At 33.1% G+C, this 13,642-nt stretch overlaps 1 protein-coding gene across 5 annotated transcripts in view; it reads right to left on the bottom strand.

Annotated features, from left to right (window-relative positions):
- Window positions 1-13,642, bottom strand: part of LOC105195245 (AF4/FMR2 family member lilli) — a 268,074-nt gene that overhangs the window by 243,431 nt on the left and 11,001 nt on the right. For 4 of the 5 annotated variants that reach the window (XM_026131040.2, XM_026131042.2, XM_026131041.2 and 1 more), the window contains exon 2: window positions 5,442-6,717. In XM_026131040.2, the coding sequence (XP_025986825.1) occupies window positions 5,442-5,506 (65 nt within the window). In that variant the 5' untranslated portion in view covers window positions 5,507-6,717. Of the gene's footprint in view, window positions 1-5,441; window positions 6,817-13,642 lie in introns of those variants that run through there. The other variant, XM_039449375.1, reaches the window with a different exon arrangement.

Genomic DNA, 13,642 nt, shown 5'->3' with positions numbered 1-13,642 from the left:
GATAACAGTTTTCACTAATAATACAATCATTCCATGATAATTTAATGGGTTTATTATTACTCTATTAATACTAAATTGTTAGAAAATTGAATTAACTTCAATACATTTTTCAACAACAGGGAAAAAAGCCTCGTCCGCGGTAATACTTTTTTTTAGATTGAAACCGATTGGAACAGATAGACTCGACTGTTGTCAACCGTGTGTCTAGAGCCAACGAGAAACATACGAGGTATCCATGGTTGTAAACGAGTCTGCCATGGCTAAATTCCGGCGCGAAATTTCGCAGCGGCGCGGCGTGCAAACAACAAAATTATTATTCCACCAGCTGCGCCGTCGTTAATTACGTTTACATTGAATATAAGTCACCGCGTGAGCCTCCATGTTATTTTGTGAAATTCGAGGACAGTCGTGACGGTGTTACGTGAGTATTGTTCCAAGTGCCGGCTGATACTGCGTGCATCGTTGCGAGTATCTCGCCGTTAACAACGGAGCTGACATGCAAACTGTACGTACTTATGTGTGAACTCGACACTAGGCGATACCGCAATTATTACGCGCTTCATGGGACGATTCATTGAATCACGAAGCATTTTGCATCATTTACTTAAGCATTCGACAAAAGAGTTGCGACCAAATGAAGACGAACGAAAAAAATTATTAATAATTATGTAAATAACGTATCGATAACGAGATGAATTTTTCTTACGCACTTTAAATTTAATTTCATATTTTACTACTTATTAGCTTCATATTTTTTAAGATTTTTTTTATATTTATCTTAATAATTATGATTAAGTTTTCATTTTGCTATTTGTTTGTCTTATCAATTATTAGTCTTGCTATCTGTTGATATACACAGAAAAATGTAATTCTCCTACTAAGAAAAGCAATTATTTAATTTTTAATTTTCTTAAGTAACGGTTATTTTTACAAAAGAATATTTTTTTAACAGTAATCTCAAAATACACACTAATCACTCACTCTTGAAACACGTAATATTTACTTAAAATAAACTTCCGCGTACACACAAAAAATATTTATCTGAATTAAGTAAATATTATTTGAAATATTTCATGAATTCATATATCCGCAAATCAATAAGTTCACCGCAAGCATCAAATTTATTCAAAATATATTCTTCAATCAAAAATATCAAGTTAAAACAAAAGTTTACTTTACCTGTTTACTTTAATTGTTCTTCGATACAATTTTATATTCTTCCTAAGAGTATAAATTCTTTCTTTTTTATTTCAGTATGTAATAAATTTTTCTAAAATTTGTGACAAGTACATTTTAAAACAATTATCAAGAAAGTTTTTTTCGTTAAAAATAATCGTCACTCACGAGAAGAAAAAAAGTCAATTGAGTAAACGCTTCTCTTAGCAATAGAATTGATATTTTTCTGAATTATTATTGAATTGGTTACTTCATTTGTTTTTCTCTGCTTTATAAATCCGCATGCATGCGTGTATGCTCGACCGTGCTGCATCGAGGCTGCGCACACAAGTCGCGCACACGTGCGGCGGGAGATGCGTGCGTAAACCAGACACAGGTCGGATATCGACACGAACTGCCCTTCATTCGCTACTTTGCATTTAACATGGTCGCGCCAAGGACAACGGTTGCAAATGCACCGACATAACGTGATGTCGTGCATCGCGTCGATCAAGGCCGTTGTTTTTAAGAACCACACGCCGAAATATTCGACCAAACGCAAATGCTAAACGTGATCTAAGATTCTCTTTGGTATTCATAATCGATTCTTATATTTAAGACCGTTTCAAGCACTATCTTAAGATATCATTAATCACTAAGCCATATTAGCATCTGAAGACATTACTTAAAACAATCTTGAAATAAGATTCGATTATGAATATTAGCCTGAATGCCGCGAACTGCGGATGCAAGAATTTAAATTCATTACGTTTTTTTGCGACGCTATCTGTGACATAGATGAAATACTTCGTCTTTATTCTCGGATGATATACCCAAAAAAAAGTTTCTTCGAATTAAAAAAATTTGTTTGAATCAAAGAAATTTGTGTATTACGATTAAAGAAAAGTTTCTTTAATTTGAAGAAACTTATTGATTATTCCTTTTGTTAGAATTAAAAAAAATAGTTTGGTTATGCAACGTAAATTTTTCTTTAAATAAAAGAAATATATTTTTAAAACCGGAACAAGTAAATTATTTCTTAAATTTCTGCCAGTACTTTCTTTGAATTAAAAAATTATGTTTAAATTAAACAAATAATTTATTTACTTTAAAAAAAAATCAATAACATCATTTCTTGAAGTCAAATTTTAATCAAAGAAAATTTTCCTCAAAGATATTTTTACTTCAACTTAGAAAAAAGAAACCAAATTTAAAAATCAATTTTATCAATTAAATACAACTTTTCTCTGTGTGTCATAAATATCGAAGGAAGCACTTCTGACTCAAGACTCCTCGTAGATGTAAAGCCCCGAGCTCATTTAATTTACACATATTTCATATCAATAATAGTTCTTATTGACATTGATTAAAAAGTCGATAAAAAAAGGTCGTTGAGATTTACCGTTATTACGAGATCATACGCAATGTAATCGCAACGCAATATGACGTAGTAAAGATTGTACTAAAGACATATGGGCATGTTCCGAGAAAATATATTAAAAATTTCAATAGACGCATGCAAATGTGACATTTTGCGCCACGCTTTCGTTTAGCGCTAAACGTGGCTCTCTCTTTATCTTCTATCTATATTTTAAATATTACAGGGACTTTAACATATTCCGTATAAATAAAAGCGTAGTATTAGATAGTCGTGTTCTAAACGTGCGCCGAGAATGCTGTTGGTTTGTGAACTCTCAAACTGCAACATCCACAGCGGGAATGTGCTTTTCACTTCGTGATCGCAAGAGAGGCTCTTTTCCTCTCTCTTTCTCAGCGCTTCTCCTTATGCACATTTTAAATAGAAAATAATAAAAGGTATCTTATGCTCTTTCGCTTCAAAAATATATGGAAGCAAATTGAAGATATCGAAGGAGGATATACGTATCAATACAATTATGCAGCTGGTAATGGATTTTATCAATTAACAGCAAGCACGGCAATGATATTGTCGTGATTTCCTATATCAATCTCTATTAGAAAAATCAAATTATAAAAAATCAAAAACGATAAAACTTTCTAATTTTTAGAGAAAGATAAAAAACAAGTTGAAACAAGATTAAAATTAATCTACGTTAGCAAAAATAAACGTTATAAATGAAGAATGAATTTATCAAGAAATTTCATTCATTTAAAAAAACTTTTTAAGTTTTAGCACATAATAAATTTTACGTAAAATAAAATTTAGTTTAGCTGATAAATGTACAAATTCTATTTAAATATCTGAGAAGGTCATTTATTTGTTTAAATAAATCTCGAAAATGATATATGATGACATCCGTAATATCTAATAACGAATGGTTGAATTATTAAAAACCTCAGCAGTAATTTTAAGTGCTTGTTAAACCTAATCTTCATCGTTTTCAATTTTTCACAAGACGGTAGAAAAGTTGGGAGACACAACGTAATTTTTTTCATAAAAAAAAAATTCAAAAAAGTTATTGATTCTCACAGAAAGATGTAATTCTCATAATAAGAAAGACGTTACTCAATTTTTAGTTTTTTTTCTTTTAAATAATGGTTATCTTCACAAAAAATATTTTTGTTGATAATAGTCATAAAATATATTCATTTTTTTACTCAAATATTTACTTGAAATAAACCTCTGTGTGCAAACAGAAAATATTTTTCAATTGAGTAAACATGATTTATTTCAAATACTTCATAAATTCATACGATATATCCGCAAGTCTATCATAAATTTATCCATAGGCATTAAACTTATTCAAAACATTCTGAATCTTAATAATTTAATATTTCAATCAAATATATTAAGTTGAAACAAAAATTCAATTTACCTATTGTAAATAGTCTTCGATAAAAATTTACAATATTTTTTTCAAAAGGATTCTTTTCCTGAATATCTTTTTCTCTCTCTAAAGTTTGTTGATGAGTATACTTTAAAACAATTATCAAGAAAAAATTCTTTGTTAAAGATATAACAGTTACTTAGAAAAAAATTTTTTTAAAAATGAAAAAAATAACCGTTTTTCCTAACAGTAGGCTGATATTTTTCTCTGTATGATAATGACCACACTGATAACTTTTCGTTTAAAAGTCGCAGCAGTATCTAGCTTGCCTTGTTTGAAGACATCTATCAAGCTGACAGGCTCTCGAATGAGTAAAATGTATTGAAAAGAATTTATTAAATTATTAAAAAAAATTTGTATTGATTTATTTTGTATTGATTTGTGCTAAACAAATTTGTACCAGCATTATTTAGAAGAAATTCATAATTGATTTTGTGCTAATTTGTGACCATACAAAATAAGTTAAAAAAAAAAATAAATAAATTTACATTTTAAATTGAATATAATCGTCCTTGTCCACACCTTTCTCTTTCAACTTCAAGGTGAAATATTCTTTTCAGCAGAATCGATTAACACTCCTTCTATTCGATTCTCTTAAAAAAAGAGAATATTTTATTCTTCAGGCAAGTTGAAAGAGAAAAAAGTGTGGATTGTTACAAGAATGATAATATTAATTTTAACATATTTATTTTATGTAGTGCAAATTAGTATAAAGTCAGGACTAATTACTTTTGCTTTTATTTTCTTTCTTTACTGCGTTTTTTTTTTCGTGGTCCTGCTAGCTTTATATTAACAGGACTACGAGTTTCTTCTAAATAACATGTAATAAAAAATTATGTTTTGTATTACAAATTAAAAAAATAAGTAGGTTCCTTTCAATTTTGCTCATTTTGTCCTACTAGCTTTGAGACAATTTAAAGCAGGGTTGTGCCATTTTTAAGATTACGTCTAGACGAATCTTAGACGAATCTTTTTCACGTAAACAACGCAAGCAATGTCAATTATAAGTTGGATAATTTAACATAGAAAAAGGAAGTTATAAAATTAATATATCTTTAACATTGATAAAATAAAAACGTATAATAAAAATAGAATATAATTTTTACTTTTTTTTTCTGATGAAATCCGCATCTTTTATGATCCATCTTTTATGATACATACACTGAAAAAAGTTTTTTTATATTCAAGTAATTATATTTATTGCAACATAATTTTTTTTTTATTTAAATAAATATTAACCAATACAAAATAATTTATTTTTAAACTTGGAAAATATCTTTTTAAATCAAGGAAATAATGTTAAATTAGATATATTTACTTGATACATTTGTATAAAATATTTTTCCGATGTAGATGACACATAAATCATAGTTTATATTGTACACACTTAATGTTACTTATTTATATTTTACGCGTAAACGCTCAACCCTGGTTTAAACAGTGCAATCGATCTCGAGGGGAAACGAAGATGGTACTCACCTCGATAAGGTGCCCTTGAGCAGAGGATTCCTGTCGTCATAATATCCGCCGCCGGACGAAGGCATCTTCAAGTAATCCAAACAACGGGCACGTGGCACTGGTCACTAACACTACGGCACTGCATCACTTTGCATTAATTGTACGTGCGATCTGATCCACTGCGTTTAGCTCTCCATTCACCACCGATGATCTACTACCGGTAGTCGAGACGACGGTTTACCTTGGCGATTGTTACACGTGCGACACATCGTTCCGGTGATGAATGACAGCGACAGGCGCCACGACGACGACGTGGGCGACGACGAGGATGAGAGAGATGAAGAGGAAGAGGAGGAGGAGGAGGATGGGAGGCGCGCGCGGCGCCATACGCGCGCGCGCGCGCGCGCACACTTGTCCGGTCGAACGAATCCGCGCGAAAGATCAATCTCGTCCGTTAACGGAAAAACACGGCGGAGAGTCTGGAGGAGTGCGCGAGAACAGGATGGTCTTCCTCCTTCGGAGCCGGTATCTTATCTGTCCTCTTGGCTCTTCCTCCTCGTATCGTGCTCCGATGCCTCCTTTTTCCTTATCGGTCTCCTTGGTTTACAGTAACCTCGAACCTTTTCGCCTAATCGTCGTCCACTGCTCTTCTACGTCGATGCACGTAAATAGACGTTTCCCGCTTTCGTGAACCCTCGTCAAAGTCTTCTTCAATAATTCAGCGATAAACAATAACAAGTGTAAACGGCGAACTGTTCGCAAAATGTTTTCGTCGCGACGTCGTCACCACGCACCAACCCCGTCTCTTCGCGAAAGTCTGTTGCGGAGCTCGCACATAGATATCGCGACGAGCGATTGTCACTGCGGCAGCGGCGACGGCGACGACGCGATGATGCTCACTTCCGACGGACGGGCTCGAACGCGAACGCGTACGCGTCGTAAACAGACTCGCCGCGAAGGACACTCCGCGCGAAACGCGATTCGAAACTCGGATAACTCGAACGCGGCCGTGCCGCGAGAAATTCCAAGAAGCGGGCGACGTTCGCCACCGGTTGACTGATCGACTGCGCGAGCACGCGTGCGCGAACGCCGCGGTGCGGTCCCCTTCCTCTCCCGACCGCGATCGCGCACACTCACCGTATCTCTCTCTCTTTCTCTCTCGCTCGTTCACTCGCTCGAGAATACCTGCTTCCCTCCGCGTTCACCAGATGTGGCGTCGCGACGGCGACGTCGCCTCGTCGACTCGCTCGCGGGAGTACCTTCAGCCTGCGTTTGTCCTTGCCGATCGCTCCTACACCTGCGGGCACAATTCAGCAGTTTTCAGTACACTTCTCTCCCTCTCTCTCTCTCGAACGCACGTGCGCGCACGTGCAACCATCTGGCCGCGACTGGCCGCGTCGACACGTGCGGCCGCCGCTACCAAACATGGCCGCCTGTCAATTCTCCCCCCTCCCCCTCCCCACGCGGTAGCAGAAGACGCGACGCCAGGCGACGTGATACGAACTCGCAAAACGCTCGCTCGCTCGTTTCTCCGCCGTGACGCTGTGAAATGCCGTCGCCGGCGACGCGTAAACGCCTATCGATCCTCCGCGCGAAATCTGTTACGATTCAACGGTCGCCGAAATCGCACTCGCGCTAGCGCGATTCGCTCGTATCGCTCGAGTGAAAGTGCGCCGAATGCAGCCGACACAGTCGCTTGACTCGATATCGCCCGTCTCTCTCTCTCTCTCTCTCTCTCTCTCTATATATATATATATATATATATATATATATATATATCTCTCTCTCTCTCTCTCTCTCTCTCTCTCTCCCTTTCGCTCCGTCTCTCTCGACTGCTCTTTCTCGCTCGCTCGTTCGCTCACAATCCGCGCGCGTGAAGGCTGCCGTTGACGTAAACAAACGGAATATTCCCATTTGTAACGCGCGTCGCGAAAGTACCAGGGCCTGTTTAGCGGAGCGATGTTTTTTTTTTACTTTCTTTACAATGATTCACACGATTCTTTGGTCCGCCAGTAATTATGCTTAATATAGCGCGTTCGTGAAAACGTATCCAAGCGAAACGTGTCCGAATTAAAATCGAAGAGAGTTGAGACAGAAAGACGGAAGCCAGAAATGTTTAGCAATCCTTTCCTTGTGTACACATCAAATGCATTGCTAATTAAAAGGCAGCTTGTGGGAACTGTCTTTAATTGCCCTCGTTTCGATCGGATTCTTTTTTCTCTTTTTTCTGAGAGCCTAACGTAGGCTCTAGAAAAAATTGTATTCTGATATTAAGAATCTCCCTCTTTTTTTTTATAGTAATTTTTTTTTAAATAAGTACACAGAAAATTTTTTATATTCGAATAAATATATTTATTTCAACATAATTTCTTTCATTTAAATAAATATTAGCTACACTAAAAGTTATGTTCAAGTAAATATATTTATTTTAACATCATTTCCTTGATTTAAATAAATGTTAACTAATATAAAATAATGTATTTTTAAACTTAGGAAATATTTTTTTAAATCAGGAAGTGATATTAAAACAAATACTCGTATATTTACTTGAACATAAAAATTTCTTTTTAGTGTAATATAAAATAATTTATTTTTAAACTTAGGAAACTTTTTAATCAAGGAAATGATATTAAAATAAATATATTTACTTGAGCATAATTTTTTTTTAGTGCATAAAGAGGATTTTCTCAAACTTCGAAAAAAATTCTTGTAAAGATTAAATCAATAGATGTTCATGATTTTTGTAAGGAATATATAAGCAAAATGAGATTTCTTTAAAAGATCTACTCAAAGATGCATAGAAAAATGTCTCATTCTTTTATTAAAAAAAATTGTTACTCAATTTTTTATTTACTTCTCTTAAGTAACGATTATCTTTGCAAAAAAATATTTTCTTAACAATAATTTTAAAATACACTTATTATTTACTTAAAACAATGAATATCTAAAATAATCTTCTGTGTTTACACAGAAAAGTATATTTGTATTAAGTATACATTTCTTATTATCATAAGTTCATGCAATATGTATCTGAGCATCTATCAGTTTACCATAAGCATCTTTATTCAAAATGTATTCAGAATCCTAATAATTTATTACTTCAATCAAGAATATTAAGTTAAAACAAAAATTCACTTTACTTATTATTCTGACTTTTCTTCAATACAATTTTATAATTATCTTCGAAAAAGTGAAGGACTTTTTTTCTTCAGTTTGTAATAGATTTTTCTAAATTTGTGGTAAATATATTTTTTGAGACAATTACCAAGAAAATATTCTTTGTTAAAGATAATCGTTACTTATGAGAAGAACAAAAGTGAATTGGATGAACGCTTTTCTCAGTAATACATACAATTAAAATTTTTCTATGTATAGAACTGATTTTCCACAAATATGAAAAGAAGAAACGTAACTTTAAAATTGAATTTTATTAGAATACGCTCCGTTTTTCGCCGACCGCAAAGGTTAAATGTCAAAAACATAAAAATTCTAAACATTTCGCGTAACAATTCAAAGTTCTAAAAATTAAAATTCTACATTAAAATTCTCAATACGATATACAAAGCGATGCGAAATCGAGAAAAAACAGTCGAAAATTCTCGAATACAACCATTTCAGTTAAACGTGATATCTCCAGCTACAAACGTCACGCAAAAATTAATTATCAATACGCTGTTAGTACAATGTCTGCTAAATGATGCATTCGTTTAATTAACTTTACGTCTCTGCGTTTGGTTCAAAGTGCATTTAATAAACGTTGAAAATCAATTTTTCAAAGTAAAAAAAAATCGTTTTAACTAAAAAAACTAAAATTTTTAAATTTGATACGTTTTTTTAAACTTTTTAATAAACGTTATAAATGTTATAAAAACCTTTCATAAGATCTCATAATGTATATTTTAACGTTTTCTCTTACCAGTTAAAAATACCGCTTTTGTACGAGACATTTCGACAATTTAATAAACATTAAATAGACATCAAAAATGTTTAATAAACTTCTCTTTTCATACATCACAAAAGCGCATCGGCTAAACGTTTCTTCATTAAATTTAAATGGCCCTGGGTATATTGATAGCTCAATTAGCACGGCAAATATAGGATAACATCTTCTGTAAGCGAAAAGTTTATAAAATAAAGTATCAAAACAAACTTGTCCTCAATTTCGAACCGCCGACCTTACCCGATGCCATATTGGAACTAACTACCGAACGATGCATATATGCATGTCATGGTTCAACAGTCACTTTTGGAACCTCAACACGAGAATGCGAAGGAAGCGTGCACATAGCTCTCTCTCTCTCTCGCTTTCAAGAAATAGATAACGACTGATAATCGTAAACCTCTCTGAGTATACCTCACAGAGTCCGTTGTGAAAAAGCAAATGGAAATGCCGTGGATAACCCCGTTACGGGCGTTTCAATATAATTACCGCGAGTAACATCGTGACGCAACATTCGTCCTTACCGCATTCGCGATTTTTTCCCCGCGAGCGCGAACCGCAGGATTCAGGATTTTCTCAGGCACGCTCTCGCACGCTGCTGCCAGCACCCTTTTCCGATCGGCCGCCACTACCCGTAACGAATCACGCGACGCCATTGCGACCTTCGATACGTACCTCTCTCGCCGTGAACGCGCGGGACTTCCGCGGGTCGGCGATCAGCGATACGCGCAACTGCACGCGTGCGGTCGCGCCGACGGCGGCACCGAAGGAAGTTCACCGTGAGCTCGTTTACTTGTAAACGCCGCGAAAAACCGGTGAAAAAGGGACGCGCGTACCCGGCACACGTTGCACTTCGTGAAATTGCTGAACCTGTCGCGCGCGGGAAGTCACGTGAGCGCGCGCGCGATCGACAATTGGCTGCACTGAAACGTTCCAATATGGTTGCTCCCGCCGAGCCGAGCCGAGCCGAGCCGAGCCGAGCTCAGCCAGGCCGAGCCGGGCCAAGCAGGGCGCGTTAAATTTCGAAAACTTCCATTCGCGCTACTTACGGGAATTATTTGTAATGTTTACACCACAGCTCGTTTTACATGATACTTAATTTGTAACAAAATTCTATTTATAATTGTACATCCAATAATGTATAGAATATTTGATTGTTTCTTTCTTTGATATAGTTGAGTTATTAGAAAAAAATATGACATGGTTATTTTAAGAAATACATGCAAATGTAATAAAAGTATATTAGAGTATTTGATGTAAATTGTGACATATCGGAAGAGAACAAAGTATACTCCATAATGAACTTTTAGTCAAAGATTTTATAGTATATCAAAATGTTTTAAATATTAAGTTGCTTTACTCACGTAACAGTTTAATTTAAAAATAATATTTTTTAATGCATCGGCATTATCATTTATTTTTGTAATTGATAAATTTTACTACATATATTGGCAAGAATATTTTTTTTAATTATTTAGTTAATAAACACATATCTTGCTCCCGAGACCAAAACATTTACTACGTTTACACTTACCATTAATCAGGTAAATTTAATAACATCTATAATTATAAAACTGGCCAATCACAAGTAATTTCTCTGAAGAATAGAATAACTGTAATTAGTTAATTTCATAATTACGGATATTATCAAACCCGATTAATAGTGACGTGTAAATGTAGCAATTGGCATGATAATTATATAGAACATCCTATAGTATATGTAGATAATTATATAGGATAATAGGTTAAAGCCTGACTTTACACGATCTATAATTTGCGACAGAATTCAAGACAGAATTCTATTTATAATTTTATATCAAATTATATATATAGAATATTCGATGGTTTCTTTCTTTGACATAATTGAGTTATTAAAAAATATAACATCTTTGTTAAGAAATACATATAAACGTAATAAAAATATATCATGAAGAATTCTTTAATAATCAGTTTCAATAATATCTACAGTTGTAGTAATACCCGTAGAAATAAATTTCGTAAAAAAAGTATTTGGTGTAAGTTATAACACAAGAAGAGAACAACAAATATACGTGCTACATAACAAACTTTTAGTCAAAGATCCTATAGCACCTTAAAACTTCTTTAAAATTAAATAAAAAATAATTTGAAGATTTATTTAAGTAATATTTTAGTTTAGAAAGACTTTTTTCTAATGCATCGGCACGAGCATGTTTGTTTTTGTAATTGATAAATTTTATTGCGTGTATAAGAAAAAATATTTCTTTAGTTAATAAACAAGTCATTTACTCTCAGAGCCAAGACATTGTCACGTAGATGACAGTAGGTTAAACTATAATTTATATGATTTACAATTCACGCGTATTTATATACTGTGCATATTTCATGCATCTTGTTTGTTTACATGTTTTTTGAATAAAATTATAAATAGAATTCTGTCTCAAATCACATCAATCATGTAAAGTGGTTATATAAAATATTTTGTTGCACGACTTACACGATTACCTATGTCCGTCTTGGAAAATCCAGACAAAAGAGTGTTCTAGTCCAGAATGCGAAAGAGTTCGCGATTATCTCTGAAAACTTTTTTTTAAAAAACTACAGAATATGTTCTTTTAAGCATTTTTTTTACACCTTTGCTTGTACATATTTAGTAAATATCTACAAATTTTAGTACGTAGCTAAATGCTTATTAATTTTTATATTACCGCAAATTTAAAAACAAACACTTTTCAAATCTAATGTCCGACACGATTTCTCAGAAACTATCGACTTTTTCAACTTTTTGTTATATATAAAATACGTCTCTGTTCATAGCTTGATTATGATATCTATTAATTATTTTTTTATACATGTTAACTTCAACTGATTTTGTTAAAAAATCGAATAACCATGTTTTTTTAAAGCAACTTAAAGAAATGTTGGGTTTTAAATTTATGTAATATAAAAACTAATAAACATTTAGCCATATCACTTGTAAATATTTACCAAGTATGCACACTGAAAAAAAAAAAGTTGTTAACTTGACTTTTTTCAACTTGATTGAATTTCTTCAGTTCAAACATTTAAATTGAATATATATGTAGTTACATTAAATATATAAATGCTTAAACTGAAATTCAAGTATTTTATGTTATTATGTATTTAAGTCAAATGCATCAATAGTTGATCTGAACAAATGTAATCAAGTTAAAAATATATCAAGTTAATAACTTTCTTTTTAATGTACAAACAGATTGTAAAAGTGTAGAAAAATTAATTTGTAGCAATTTTCTTTAAAAAAATTCTCAAAAATAGTAAACTTATTCGCGCTTCAGACCAGAATATTCTCTTAAATTTATACTGTATTCACATTCAGAATCTAACTTGTTTTGTTTTTTCTATACTGCAACATAAAATAAATATATATATATATATATATTTTGTTATATAAATATATATAATATAAAAAGTACGTATTTATTAACTATTATATAAAATATTATATAAAAAATACGGAGATACATATTTACATTACATAGAAACGTACAGAAATTTTTTTTTAGCCTTCTAGTTGCATTTTTTTTATCTAAATAATATACAAATGTATATGGAATATATGTGTATTATTAGAATCATTCTCAAATTATTATTAAATATACATCGTGCGTCACAGTTACATAATTCATACGAAGAACTCTTTTGCGTAAATGCTGTTGAAATAAATTATAAAGTATAAGCAATAACATCGTCATTATTAATGACGACATTCCTGTTCATGAGAGAAAGATAACATTAAGTTAAGTTGTTAAGTTAATGCTATAATGAATTGTCAATGCAAAATAAATTTTTAATTAGACGATGAAAAAACACTGCTCGATATAAAATCTCATTAGTAGGAAAGAGCCAATAAGATAACAAGCAAATCGTGTTGATACTGATGCATATTTAATTATGTCATACGATTGCTTCGTTTAGTTTGTCGTTAAAGAGAACCCAAAGCGGATCGAATTGACATTTGACGGTCGTTACAGAAGCAATCATATTTACATTAATATTTACGCATCGACATCTGCGGTCTGGCTCTTATTAGCTCATCTCCAGCTGTTGAGGCAAGATGATAAACTGAGCGGTATAAGTCTTATTTTTTTAATTATTATCGATGACAAAATTAGAACAATTCACAAAAAGTTTTAACAAAAAAATCACAAGGTCAATTTCAAGACAAGTCCTCGGAAAACGAGGCGACGCGACAACTTCGTTCACCTTCGTTCGCATGCTCAATCATAAAATAATCTCGTGATAAAAAGTCGCGACAATAAAG

The sequence above is a fragment of the Solenopsis invicta genome, chromosome 5 (assembly GCF_016802725.1).
Source record: "Solenopsis invicta isolate M01_SB chromosome 5, UNIL_Sinv_3.0, whole genome shotgun sequence".
Taxonomy (NCBI): Eukaryota; Metazoa; Arthropoda; class Insecta; order Hymenoptera; family Formicidae; genus Solenopsis; species Solenopsis invicta.
This window is presented reverse-complemented; position numbering and strand designations above follow the sequence as displayed.